Source organism: Euwallacea fornicatus, chromosome 30 (assembly GCF_040115645.1).
Source record: "Euwallacea fornicatus isolate EFF26 chromosome 30, ASM4011564v1, whole genome shotgun sequence".
Lineage (NCBI taxonomy): Eukaryota > Metazoa > Arthropoda > Insecta > Coleoptera > Curculionidae > Euwallacea > Euwallacea fornicatus.
In genome coordinates, this window is record NC_089570.1 from 549,005 (window position 1) to 564,334 (window position 15,330).

Genomic DNA, 15,330 nt, shown 5'->3' on the forward strand with positions numbered 1-15,330 from the left:
CTGATTAGCGCTCGCACTGCAGCTGCGTTCGTATCAATGAAATTCGTTAATTACAGTCCTGGCGCGAAATCAAAACTCATCCCAGTGGAAAATCTTGCCAGGAATCCGGCGGCCCGAAATACAAGAAATTAATATTGAGTCCTCATAACCAGAGGGTGATTAGCATCTAACAGTAAGCGCTGCTAATCATTATTTAATAACTCTCCTGTTCGCGACTTGTCCTGATTGGTCGCTAATTGCCCCGAAACGTAATTAAATTTTGATCAGCCCACGTCAGGATTTCACCCCCCCCCCCCCCCTTAAAAAAAAAGACAACCGCGTCGTGAAAATTAACTGCAAATAAATGCAACTTTTTTCTGGATTAATTAAACTAATTATTAAATTTTATTGCGTTTAGAGCGGCAAAAAGGGCCTTCTCACCCTTAACAAGGCCACATGTCGTTTATAAATGAGGCAGTTGTATCTCGAAATTTGGCAATGCATGAAGACAGTTCAGTGTATATGAAGAGGGCGTGTTCCCCCTGCACACTTTTTTCTTATTACAGGATAACAAATGTAGACAGGCTGATGATTTTTAAAGCGACCCAAAAACGCGTCCGCTAACTGAATTAAAACGCTGCAGCGTCGGAATTTCGCAGCTGCTACTCCTGCTGACAAATGACCGACTTCAGTTTTCCTCTTATTACGAATTTGTGTATTGTGTGAAGATGAATCTGTACTCCTTCTAAATATTAAAGAAATTAGTCATCACACGCTGCAATCGCAATGCATTTGCATGTGCATCACGATTACAGTAGTCGAAGGTGTTGCTGAATGGCCGAAATCAAAAACCGCATTGACTCCCTCATCCCTGGGTCCATGACGCCAGTCGTCCATATATGGGATAATGTGTGGACAAGATAAAATGCATACAAATGCAGATGACCACATGAAGATGCAAGATGTTGACCTTGTGGTATTACGAGTCCGCTACATAACTTACATTCGAAAATAACCGGAAACTATCTGGTGCCTGCAAAGATTGATTCCACTTGGGTATCGAACGGGTATCTGAATAAATTCTTGATTAAATAATAATTAAAAAAAAACAAGCATTTACTAGGATCCTGTATGAAAAAAATAAAAGAAACTGTATATGAAAAGCATGTTGATACTTACGAAGGATTCAATATTTGAAAATTTTCAATATGTTGGACCACTGGATGGTTTGTCAGGGGTCCAGAGATGTTTTACTAATTTTTTTGCGTGGACTATGTGAATGACTAATTTTTTCAATATTTGGATGAACTATAGAGTCGCTTAACTGTAGGTGCAACAAAGTGGCGACTCGTAAATTTGATGGTTCCAGGGAATCGTCTTTCGCCAAACCGCTTTGAGGCAATAAAGCAGGTGATAAATTGCGGGGCCATAAAACCATTCCATAAGGAATAACAAATAATATGTAAAATCAAATAATGCCGCTAAAACTCCCTCTATAGGCAGACAAGCCTTTATGACTTCTTATACGATATGCTCCTGCAATCATTTTCAATTTGCTCTTCTCGGCGAATAACTGCAATAAGATAAATTTAAATTTATTGTCCTTGGGAGGATCCTCTTTTCCTTTTTCGTGTTCGCGTATTATTACTTTTTAAGCGAACGGCCCTGCGGGTGATAATGAATGTGTTAATTTTAGGAGAATGGCCCTCGTTCCAGAACGGGCAAGGGTTTGAGGGGATTCTCAGTGTCCGTCCGAATTTAAGTCCTGGATCTAGCGTTAATTAAAATTTCCAGAGTGTTTGTTTTCCGAAATGAAGAGTGTCGCACGGGTTCATTTCTTTGTAGCCCGACCGTAGGATTGATATTTAATACTTTTTCGGTGGGTTATTTTTAATAAAGGATTATTCGCCCGTTTCACGGTCTTGAAATCTCGTTCACTAGTCTACATGCGGATAATCCACGAGTCATTAATATCAATTGAAAAGTTATTTAATAAGGAGCATCTCCACCCTTTACCTGAAATTTTATCAATCTCGCCTCTCCCTCAATTCCCCATTACGCCGAAGAATATTAAACAACGCGTCTGCAACTGAAATGAAAATAATGAAATAATAATGAAACAAGTCGACGAGAGGGGCAATGATTACATCAAAGCAAGGGTTAAACTACTGGAAAAGAAACAATGAGACGGGAATATCTTGCTCGTTTCTTAATAACGCAGGCTCGTACTCGCCCGCGTTTACCGGCAATAAATACCGAAAATCATTTAATTAACAAAAAGAAACGTCGAATCCGAACATTGATGGCATATCCAGGTGTCGCCCCTTCTGCACCGGGAGCGACTTTTTAAAATTCCGACTTTATTGGACATTAAACGAAACCTGCACCTTTATACCTAAATAATACGTCGCGGGAAAAATTAATTAATTCCCCCTACTCCGAACCCAAACAAAAGACAAATGCATCGCGTATCGAGTGTCAACTGTCAAGGGGGGCACCGACATCCCTGACACTAACGACCCTCCCCGTAACGACCAACTTTTGTTTCTAAAATATGATTCTTTATAATTATTTACATGCGGATTAATTATTGTTGCGGCGATGGATGGTGGGTCGGGCTCGACGAACTCCTCAGGGAGATTGTTTAGGAGTAATTTAAGAAGGATGGCTACGAACATCGGTGTTATTCGAAACCGAAGAAAGATAATGGCCTGCGTTGCAGTAGTCATCGCGTTTGTTCATACAGAAAAATCCCAGATAATACCGTAATTTTCGACTCTTGTCACGCTTGGCAAAGTGGCTTCCACGGAAGCCGAAGGCTCTAGTATCGACGCTGAAACGAGCCATCGAGATTGGCCCATCTCTACTCATATGAGCGGCACCGGGAATTATGCGGCCGATATATGTAAACGTCTCATCAGCTTATGACGGTAAGGTAATGTGTCACATTCTACTGACGCGCCACCTGTGTGTTGGGCGACTAATCTGTTTTCAACTGCGTCCTTAGTCCGGGCGTTTTTGAATTATTTGATACTTTCGAGTGGTGAATTCCGAATTTAAAGTGTTCTGATGTTGGTTCTCAGGCGATTTTACGACTCTAAGTGACCGTCAGCGGGGTGGACTTTTCGAGCACTTGCTCTAAATTCGGTTTAGTGTGCGAGGAAGGGGGCATCCTTCCCCTCTAACGAGAAGTAATAAAAGTCGTTCTTAATTTCGATTTCTTTCTCCATTTACCTCGCGGCGAAGCGCATAAAATAATACGTAATGTAATAGAAAGCCATCGCTTAATTTTTTAATGGCCAAATGCTTTTAGAGACGTCCTGACTGACGATGAATATTTTAAGCCGCCCGCTAAGACCGCGGGAGAACAACATTAAGAGCTCCATCCACCGGGGAGAGGTGCGGGAGGGGTGCAGGAAGCTATTGCTACAATTTCAGCTTATTACTCCCAACTCGGGACCTCAGGTGTGGACTTGGTGTGGAGATACGATTTTAGCGAATTAGGAGACGAAAAAATAAGCGTTTTGAGGGTGTGGCGGTTTTACGAGCCAAAAAGGATGATTTGATGTGGTTGTTTCATTCGGGTAATTTCGGAGGAGAAGCGCATTTGGAGGGCTCATCAAAGCTTTCATTTACAAACGTAAAACGCTTAAAGTAAGACTGAGGACTCCTGCGGAGATCCATTAACGGCCCCCCCTCCAAATCCCCATTTATGAGATCTGCCCCGGAATATTGGCAGCGCTTTAATAAGAAAAACAGATGTACTTTCCCTTGGCCATGTCAAGTTTGATTGTGTGTTAACGTTATCACGTATGAAATTTTCAATTTCATACAAAACGTTTTCGATGATTGATCGAGTTTCCGTTTTCTGGAGCCATCGTGCATGTGTTCCTGTGACGTATCATGTTTTCTTGATAAATGTATCCCGACTTGACGAAAGATGCTTTTGATATCGGCTGACGGTTGCCTTCAAATTACTCCGTTTCGAATCAAAGTGGGAAACTTTCGGGACGCGTACGTGCCCCGATTTCATAACTTATGCCGGATTTGATATTAAGTTTTCCCATTTTCTCCCGATAAAATTCGAGATTACGAGGACCGTTTTGTTGCAGGTTGAGGGAGGAGAGGTGCGACCCCGAGAGACCCATACCGCTAGACCAGAAACCCAGGGACCTCAGCAGCCCCAGAAATGGTAAGTTTGAAGAACAAGTTGCGTAATAACCCGTTGTGTAATAATCTTCGCTTACCGCTGACACTCTCATTACCTCCCGATAATACCCGCGACGTTCCGGCTTCGAAAACCGCAATCGAGAGGCTCCTCGCACCGAAATAATAAGCCCAAACAAGCAAAAGAAGACGAAGAACGTTTGCAATTTAAGCCGCAATATTTTACATTAATCTTCGGCTTTGACAGCGGGATGCCTTCGTATTGCGATCGATACAAAATAAATAAAAAGTTAACCACCGGCCAGTGCTGTTAACTCGCAGGCGATTTAATTAATGGCCCTGAAAAGTGGGACTTAGATCGATAAATTTCCGGGAGTCCGTTTTTTCCTTCACCCAGTGTTATCTTCTGTTGCAGGTTCGCCGACTGAGCACAGTCCGGTCCTGAACCTGTCAAAAAGTGGGGGAGGCAGTGCCGGATCCCTGGGGGACATTGACCATTCGGGGAGTGAGGCCGATGGTCCGGACGCCCCACCCTCTCCGCGGTCCCCTAGATCGGCGGTGGAGGACGAGGATGAGGACAACATCTCGGAACCCGAGGACGAGGAGGAGAAGGATCAAGGTACGTGATTACCAACAATTTCCATGGCTGCACAACATTTACGTCCGACTGAAGTCGTGAAATATGTCCGGCTAATTTGTTTGTTTTCGGTCATGGGAATGTTGTTAAGCGAGGAGGTATAGATGGCTTCTTGACATGCTCTTTCTTCTCGCTTTTGACGGCTCAACTCTGCGGGCTTGATTAATCACCTTTGATAACTAACCTGAATTATACTCAGCCAATTAACGAATAAAAAACATAATTTGCACTTTAAATTTCCCTCTTGTGATGGCCATTAGACGACAATAATTAACTAGTTACAGGCTTTGATGTACGATTGAGCAATCAATAAGTCAGGAACCATTCTCATATGAAATGGGCATATTAACGGCTGACGTAAAGTAATAACTCAAAAGTACTGTCGATGTAGGAAATAAACGATAATAACACCCATTAAGGCCCAGTCGCGCAATAAAGAAAATTGATGCAAAATGCACAAGTGTACAAACCAATACTTAGGCTACGTTTAGGCGCAATTAACTCTATCTTGATGTTAGCTGGGATTAGTTTTGTTGGTTAAATTCTTCCTCGCATTTAAGACAATCTTCGGAGAATTATTGTGGTTTAGTCACTTGAGAAATTTCAATGAAATCCTGCCATTAGTAATGCAGAAAAAGTTGCGCCGCAGTCGGCGTCTCAGAACGCATATGTCACGCGTCGTTTGTCAAAAACCAAGAGTCACTTGTCAGATGCCGGTAGTCAATCCTCTCATCTTTTTTCTTGACGGAACTTTTCCTGTTTTCAGACATGGACGATGGTGACCTGCCGCTTCCCGCCGCCCCCGGCAGCGACTCCCACCAACAAGCCGCCCTAAATTACTCGACTTTAGCCAGCACAATGGCGAACGCCAACGGGCCGGTGCCCGATCCCGGCATCTCGTCCACCGAAACCCTCCTCAGGAATATACAGGGTCTGCTCAAGGTGGCGGCGGACAATGCGCGCCAGCAGGAACGGCAGATCAACTACGAAAAAGGTACAAATAGTAACATGGTGTACTTGCTGAGCCTCGCCCAGTACTACATGTACCTGGCGGCCACGCACAAAAGTTAATTGTGTTTGTAGTGAACTTCGTTAGTCTGTTTACATAGGGAGGAGGAAGCGTGTACATATTTATTTATTTGGTTTCAATGAGCGTTAGGTGACTTGTGTAAAAAATCCTGCAGTATCTTGATCTCCTTTTTAACTCTTAGTCTTGTACAATCTCACTGTGTAATATAAAATAGCGTGGACATATCGACCATTTTGGTTCTGTATTAACCCTGTACATTGTTCTACTATGTAAAAGCTTCTCGTGTTCGAGGCAGTTTACATGCATTCATGTCTATATAAACACACACACACACACACACACACACACATACATACATACATATATACATACAAACATAAATACAAACATAAATACAAACATACATATATACACAAATACATACATACATACACATACACATACACATACACATACACATACACATACATATACACACACACACACACACACACATAGACACACACACACACACACACATAGACACATACACACACATACATACAGGGCAAAATCGCTTTTCACACACCTTTCCTGCCAAGTAGCGTTCTACGAGGACTGAGTAATATATCTCCGCGTTTGAGGCTTGTGTGGAGAGTGGTTTTGCCGCCAGGGGGCTACCGCTATGGGCCTGACAAGCGACAGTGATGGATTTTGTTGTCTGTCAGCTGGAGTTAGCATATTATATAAATATGTGCCATTGCGACTAGAGTAGATATGTTTGATTTATTTAACTGAATTCCTATAGTTAATTTATGTTATTATTATTTAACGACGAATATACATAACGATTATTATAAATAATAATAAATAAATAGTAAAAAATGGGCTGGAAATTTTGATGCGACTCTGTAAATATTTTATTGTTGGCGATTGCTGTGGACGCGATCCCACGTTGCTGCATTAGACGACAGTACCTCAGTAGAAAATCAAAATTTTCTTCCCACCCTAAATTGATCAGTAAACCTCTGTTAGATAAGATATACTAAGTGTGATGTAAAATGTTATCTCTCAAAATTCATAAAATAATAAATAAACGAAATTATTTAAAAGCGCAAGTTTTTAATTGCCCCAACCCTCAAGACGAACAAAATTGGCAAACTCCTTTAGATTTTTGGTTCAAAACCTCAAATGGCAGTTGGTACCCATAAAGTACTCAAAACAGATACGAAATCCACCGCTGTTGCTTTGATCAGTAGGTGATAGCAAGCAGAACGCAGGGAAAGTGTAGTACCACTCTCTATCGATCGTAAATCAAAAACCTTTTAACAACCTACAATTAGTAACAAAGTCGTTTCTTTATGTGCCACTAATCAGAGTTCAGAAATGCTTCACGATTGTTCAAAGGTCAAAAGAGCTCTTCGTTTCTTTGGACGTTTATGATCGCTGGATGGGTGTGCGTTGAAGAGATCTTTTCGGGTATTGATCGGGTCATTTCTCCATTCTGAAAAAATGTGGTTTGCCAATTTTTGTTGTACTACACCAGAATATGTTCTGCAGGGCAATAAACCGTACATCATGTAAATGGACCGCATTCCCCGAATGAAACATGCGACTATAAAAACCCAAAACGTCGGGTCTTTATCTTTTTGTTTTGTTAATTTTACGACCGAAAATCCGAACTTCTTTCCGAAAAGGGCAATCTACATAATCGGCCATATGGGCCGCTGTCTTAATGCCGCCCCGTTTAGGAGATCGCTAAGATAGCCCAGCCCGACCCTGGGGGTGCAATTAGGGACTATTTTTGACTTTCGATGCTCGTATGGCCAACAGACCCATCAATCATTTAGTCAAAAGGAAAAAAAAACCGTTAAATGGGTCAGTTTTTTTGGGTTTATGTTTACTGAGTACAAAAATTTCGAATGAAAGCTCGGATTTTTTGCCGCTTTGGAGCAGCCATATCTCGGAAATCTGTGTACAAGCCTTCACAAACCAGGCGCTAATATCACTTATTATTTCTGGGGCCCAGAGCTACTCTGACGTATAGCGTTCTCAAGTGTCTATTTTTAGAACCTATTTGAGATCCATATCTGGTGGTAGAAACTGAAAATTTCTTGAAAACTCTCCTGACGCGGGGAGAAAATTTTGATCGCCGACACCTCGGCGGTTTACGCCCCGAAAGATGTCTTGGTTGGCTCCGCGAACTCGCACACACTGTACCCCCATCGGGTATCTAATTCCGAGTGAGTTTAACAATTACTTTCGTTGCCCTTACTGGATTTTGAAGCATCCAGGAGGTCAGCAGTACAAGTCTCTGCATCACCTAAATTTTCCCTTGAAACAATCTGAAATTCGTCCGAATTTGATTTCAGGCAGTGTTGTTCTATACGAATCTTGTCGAATTACACAGGTTAACCGCACGATCAAATTAATTCAGATTAATTTTGAACTTTTCAACGTTCTTTTCCACGGGGAATCCTGCAACCCCACTTAAATTCCAAATGCAGTAGTTAAGCCGCAGCCCCGTGTCCCTTTTATTTTCTAAGATGTGTGTGTTGAGCCCTGTGTCTCATAGAGCACAAGTCGACACGGGAACTGCGCTATCTACCGTGCACTGATTTTTATCGTTTGTCGACGAGGGAACAGACCGCCCCTTGGGGGGCACAGTGCGACCGCCCTTGTAGAGTGGAGAGCTAAATAAAGGTACCATGGATTGCCCCATTCGATCGACTTAAGTGCGTGCTGCGCCTTAAAATATGACGAAATTTCTCCATAGTTTCTACAAAGTAAAATGTTCTCAAAATAATCAATGCGTTGCGTATAATGGGTGGTACATCTAGCCACCTCATAACCATAATGGTGTCGCTTCAGCCCCATCTAATTACACCGAAAAGAGGCAATTTTTAACATGTTTCCGAAAAACAATAATTAAATAACCCCATGCACGAAATCGAGCCCATTTAGGATTTAACTTTTTGCGGACTGGAAATGATATAGAGGCGTAATTTGATATTCGGTAATAACATGGTGGGATTGATTGGCTGGCCCTCAAAATAATCGGCCCAAATTACTATTGGCATCTCTTCCGATATTAAATGATATTTCGTCTCTTTGAGGGGAGTTAATAAGGTGCAGTTAGCTTTATAGCCCCAACACCTGTTTCTCTGCCTTCCTTACGTTTTTTTTCCCTCGTCGCGCTAATATGGAGAAAGCGCTCTCCTTTAATAAACCCACGTGGAACTTTGCCATTTGGCTGTCGGCGCGATGTCAGCCCCTCTCCATCAAGAACAATCCCGAAAGGCGACGGGTAGGCAATACATATCAAAATAATCCCGATTAGTACAATTAAAATATTAAATTTCCATCTCTGAGGCATCAAGATTCGAACTTATAAACCGCTTAGGGGAAACTTGGGTCTGTCGTGAAGGGTACGGGGGAGCAAAGCCTAAGTAAGCGCCCGGGGGGCAGTTCGGGCCGCTTCCCCGCATTCAAATAAACCACGCAAGAATTTACTTACAGTGAGTAACGTTAACATTCGGACACCGCCATATTTCATTTTACAACTATCGTAATGTTGTCCAAGTCACAATTAAAATTATGGGAAATAATATGTTTCATTAAAATACGTGTTCGATTAAGATGTAACTTAATTTTCATTGAAATAAATACAATTTCTAACAACTAACAAAATTTAAATTGAATTAGGTGGAAATTTTTGCTTGCTTCGATATTTGGACGCCACTGGCAGTTTTTTCTTAATTACCACATGCTAGCAAACAATTTATTTTCTTAGTTAATATTTTGTGGGACAACCATTGTTATCTATAACGGCCCGTAAACGTTTAGGCATATCGCAGATAATTTTTTTCAAATAATCTGAATATGATCTCATTCCTGTTTTAATCGTTGTTTTAACGTTTCCTTCGGAGACATTTCAGTTTTTCTCATTTGTCGATTTAATTCGTCCCATAGGCGTTCGATGAGATCCAGGTCCGGTGACTGGGGCGGTGGTTGTAATACCTTAGGGCAATTGTGAAGTAAATGCTCCTGTACTAAACGCGATTTGCGCTTGGGATCACCATCTCGGTAGGATTTAATAGTACTTGAAATTTCCATTTTCTAGGCACTTTGACGTAAATTATTTTTTGAAATATTCAAATAAAAATGTTTATCCATTATAAATTCTATAAAACGAGTTCGCCTACTCCAAATGTTGAAATACGTCCCTATACAAGAACACTTTCATTTCCATGTTTTACAGTAGGTTTAATATTAATTATTTCGAATTCTTCACCATTCTTTCGCCACACCATTCTTAGGCCATCGAACTCGAAAATGTCGTATTTACTTTCATCACTAAAAATAACGTCATTCCACCAAGTATCACGCTTCCAAATAAACTCTTCCGCATGATTCGATCTTCTTCTTCGGTTGACTTCACTAACAAATGGTTTTTTCCTAGTCACTCTTCCATCGTGTCCATTTTCTTTTAATGCTCGACATATCGTTTGAGAATGGACTTGTTTTCCAGTGTACCTGAAGAGTTCGTCGTCTAATTTTGGTGCGCTCATTGCTGGATTATTTTTTATCTTTCAAAGGACGGTTCTCTTATTACGCCCACGCAGTGTCTTTGGTTGCCCCCTTTGGGGTGTAGACTCGATGCGATCCTCTTGTTTAAATCGTCTAATCATGTCCGCCACTGCACTCTTGCTTGCGTTGCGTAACTCGGCGATTTCCCTGTAAGATTTTCCATTAGCATTATGGAAAATCACAGGTTGTCATTTTGCCCATTGATGGTACGACGAATAAAATTTAACCAAAATGATTTTTTCATCATCACCTGAGTTTATTTGCATGTATCAAAACGAAATCCCAATAAAATTCCAGAGCACTAAAACATATTTTATAGTGTCCGAATATTAAAGTAAACCAGAATTTACACCTACTTTCATTTTAATTTTACTGTTTGTTGGAAATTTTTGCTTTTTTACAAAGAATATTACATCAGCTATCAACGGAACACGTATTTTATAAACTAAATTGTTTTGCGTAGTATTAACTGCGATTTAAGTAAAATTACTGACAATGAAATGAAAATATTTCAGTGTTCGCAAATCAGTTACTCACTGTATATTATGCCGCCCTGCTCAGCAGAGGACGCGCAAATTCGTTTTGCCAAATTTTGAGAAATCACTCAAGAATCGAAAAATTGTCGGTGACGGACAATGCGACAACTAGGCAGGTTAATCAGGTTGGTGAGTCCAGCGACTCAAGGTTAGATCTGGTTGACGTGACAAGGCCGGCGCCGGGAAATAACTTTCTGTCCATCGGGACGGACGGTGCGAAACAGGTGCGCGATTAATATAAATTTCTTTGCACTTGCACAATCAAATTTCCAGCCAGAAAATCCTTGGGACTTTCCGATGCTTTTCTCTTCGTTAAACCTATGATGGATGCACCTTAAAAGTGTCTCAATGCATTTCTAGTTTATTCGCGACTAGCTACGCAGCTAAAATTTGAACGCAGATATGATAAAATCAAAAACGTTTGCGCCTGAAAGTAAACGCGTTTGAAATAACGTTGGTCGCTAACGCACGGCAGCTCGAGAGTTGCGTGCCACCGTTAGATCCTCCACCGTCCGCGTCCTGAAAAATCCGAATTAAAACATGAAAAAGTTTTCGAATCGGAACTAACCTCCGGTGACAAATCAGCAAACAAATCTAATTTAATTCAAATAAAAAGTTAAGGGAGATTTTCAACGCACGGCTGCCCGATTCAGGCCGCGTCCGTCAAGTTAGGACACGTTGCATTAGCCCTTTGCCGCCTTTAATTACACATCAATCCCAGTCTTATCTATGCCACGAACAACATATTACAAATACAATATTAATAGATATCAATTTCCATTTCCCGTATTATTTGCCCGGGTAGATAAATTGGGTAAACATGATTAAAAGCTTTTGCTGTTTGTTGCCTCGAAAGGCTCAAGATTATAACTCAGAATCAATAGTACCGGGGTACTAAAACAATAACAGGTGGATATTTGCACATCGCGTAGCTCGTATTATCAGCCCGGTGCAAATATTATTCGAAAAATGGCACAATTCCGGAATCTGGAGGAGAAGGAGTGATCTCCAGGCCCTCAACCAACGACGTCATATATTAAAGATACGGGAATTAAAAGTGTAACTTTGGAAATTTCCACATCCACATGCGTCCCGCGGGATGTTAGCGGGAATTTAAAATAAACCTTGATAAAAATGCCGTCGTGCTCGGCGGGTAATAACAAAACTTTATTCGAGGCTTGATGGGGTGGAGGGCCTATAAACCGCAGTTACCATGTATATCTTTCTTTACGATATGTAAGCAAGCCCGACAATAAGTTGGGTAACCAATTTGCATATGTAACTATGTTTCGGATATTGCCTCTCCTTTTATAAGACGACGGAGCGTATGTATGGGCTCTAATAAGAATTGCCACTGGATGAGAACGTTCTTTACGACAATGGGAGAAAAGAATTGCGGATTAGGCCCCTCGGCTCATCAGCCGAGCGAAGGGACGAATTTAGATTCTAAGGGTATGGAAGTTTTCCACTACGTTAACGCACGGAGGAATCGTCTCATTGCACCTGCTCAGAAATTCCTATCAACAATCGCCAATAAATTTGCGCTGGCAATATGCAAAAACGTGGCGCAGAGTGAGCCACTGGTGCCCAGTGGGCAAGTTGATTACTAACCAGGAATCGACGGGTTATTATCGACGATTTGTAGTGACAAGTTAATGGTTTAATTGATGCGAATTGGGTTATTTCTGCTCCCAGCCTCCGTCATTTGAGGCCTCCAAACAGTGCCGGCTTCATGGGGGGGCGAGGCTGGGCGACGACCCAGGGCGGCAGACCAGAAGGGGCGGCGGACTTTCTCGGCGGTCCTTCTTAAGGGTACGGGGCGGCGATTAAGAATCATGGCAAGGGGGCCAGACTTGCCCAGGCCGGCCCTGTCTCTGTAAGGGTCACCATGGTTACCACGAGCTGATACACAAACGAAATTTCAATGTAAATCTCCTTGAATGTTTCGGGGTATACAGGGTATTTGTTTCCTAAACTCCACAATAAAGCTAGGGGGAATAAATCTGGTGATTGTGCCGGCCAAAGCGTGTGTCGATTGTTTGAAGTGCGTGTGTTCTGAAAAATATTTCAGACCTGGACGATACGAGTTTTAACGTATTTTTCCCGATGTGCAAGGCTGAAAAAATCAATCGATGAAGACGTACGTATGTACATATGGCACGCATGTTGGCCGGCACCTTCACGAAATCTTGCCCCGCAGGATTATTATCTGTGGAGGACTATGAAGTTCGCAAATTTGTGCCCACTGATATTAGGGAGCTTCGCAATAAGGCCGTTACAAGTTTAAGGACCCAAAACAAGAGGAAGGGGCATTTAACCGACCTCTTATTGTGTCCTTATGGTTTACCAAAATCTTAATGGTTGATCCCCAGAAAAGCGCACTTTGTTCGTTTAAACAATTAAACTGATAAATTTTGCCTGCACTTTGATTATAAAGACCCAAATTCCTTGTTAACAACTGTTCCGCGCCAGGTTTTCCTTTCGAGGGATGATTTAGGGCAGCAGGTCCGGGCGCCGCAGCGAGGGTGAATAAAAAATCAGCTTATTGCTAATATCGAGGCCGCAATTACACCAAATTGCTATAAAGCGGATTTTTCGGCTGTCGTCCGGGTATTATCTTTTATTTTATTGCTAATTGTCGGCGGTTTGTAATTTTTTCGGGTCCGAGAGGAGGGGGGGCCCTAAGAAGTTATTAGGCCCCTCTCCCGAACAGATAACTTTTTAATAAGTTTCCTTTCGCGGTGCCTTGGGAAATTTATACTTATTTCGAGAAAAGTTATTATTATTACATACTTGGGATGGTTTGATTAAGTGAGGCTACTTTTTGACGATCGGCTTACGACATATTTGGGCGGATTACCTCCCGGACTAAATGAACCATTAACTGGCAGTGGCTCATCGATGGTCGACAAAAGCCATAATTAAATACCTTATGAACATAAAAACGATACCAAAAGCCACGACATGCGTTTCAACGACTAATGGCCGATTTTATAACTGCCAGTTATAGTTTTATGAACCTATCACCTCTGCAAGTAGGTAGCCAAACTACACAGGTGAGTGCCTTGAATGTGTGGAGCAGTGTAAAACGAGTCCCCAAGGTGTTTCCTAACAAAGTTGTTGATGTAACAAACGATCGGTGTCATAATTTTCGGTTATGATAATAAACCAACATTGGTAGCAGTCGGGAATGATTCCAAATAGCCACTAGCGACCGCCGCTGCGGTTGGACTACTTCATACACATTGTCCGCCTACGAGGCCAATCTGCCTTTATATTTGTTATGTTTTAATATATTACATGTGCCTGCGTGATTAAATGGCCCTCGGGTCGTATTTCCAGTTAACAAATCGAGATTTCTGGTCGGGTCCGTTTAAACCTGGCGGCATGACATCTCGATTTCGCCGATAATTGATTTCCCCCCGAAGAAAAATCCCCCCCTTCGTTTCGCCATTGGAAATGACTTGACAAAAAACAAACAAGTGTCGGATTAGGATAAGAAACCGAGCATTTTTCTCTCCATCAGTCGCAGAACAATAGCTCCCCCCTACCTATATAACATTACCCCCGAGGAAGCCAATTTGAATAAAAAGCCCCTCGTCCCTACCTGAGAGCAAATTTCATTTTAATGGAATAATCATTTGTGCAAATATTTGAATGTTTTTTGATATCGAAACGGAAAGCTCGTTTCTTAGTTGCTCTGCTGCGCATTCATGGAAATTTAATCAAAAAATTACGAAACACCGGCGGCGCTTCTTTCGCCTGTGATCGATGAGACGTGCCGACTGCCTCATGGCTCACGCTCTTCAAATGAGCCTTTTTAACATGTCCTCGGAGCAATTGAATTTGTAAACGAAGTTCCCAATCGACGAAAATTAGCCGTATAAAGGGGTTGGTGCCGACTGGAAGTTGCGTTCACGTTTTGAGGAGGCCGCGATTCATCCAGGAGTCTGTGCAAAACCTCCAAGGCCAACCGACATTCTCAACAATGCAGACCTCCTAGTAATCACGATTTCATACCATCTCAAAATATTTCCAAATAAATACGGGCACTCGCCAAGGGGTGGGCGCATTGATCGAAATGTAATTTCGGGCTGTTAGATCGACGTCGATAGGTGCGGGTGAGCCGAAGTGAAAATTGAACACGCAATTGCCCCTCTCATTGGGATATCTCTTTCTTTTCGCAAAAGTCCGAATCGGGAGAGAATAATGAAATAAACAAAAATCCGTCAACGATCCGCAGACGTATCTGGCCACCTTGGCAGTACAGCCACGCCGCCCAACACAGAAACTCTTCTGGGCCTTATCTGCGGCCATAAACTGCGCTAAGTACTGCGTAAAGCTCTTCTTGGCCTTGTCCAGGCCGCCGATCACACGCCGCCTTATCTACAAACCAAATATTGCGGTTATTG

At 42.1% G+C, this 15,330-nt stretch overlaps 1 protein-coding gene across 2 annotated transcripts in view; it reads left to right on the forward strand.

Moving 5' to 3' along the window:
* The window catches only part of dac (dachshund), a 95,307-nt gene that overhangs the window by 48,236 nt on the left and 31,741 nt on the right, over positions 1–15,330 (forward strand). For both annotated transcript variants that reach the window (XM_066298038.1, XM_066298039.1), the window contains exons 5-7: positions 4,092–4,171; positions 4,562–4,765; positions 5,550–5,777. In XM_066298038.1, the coding sequence (XP_066154135.1) occupies positions 4,092–4,171; positions 4,562–4,765; positions 5,550–5,777 (512 nt within the window). The remainder of the gene's footprint in view (positions 1–4,091; positions 4,172–4,561; positions 4,766–5,549; positions 5,778–15,330) is intronic.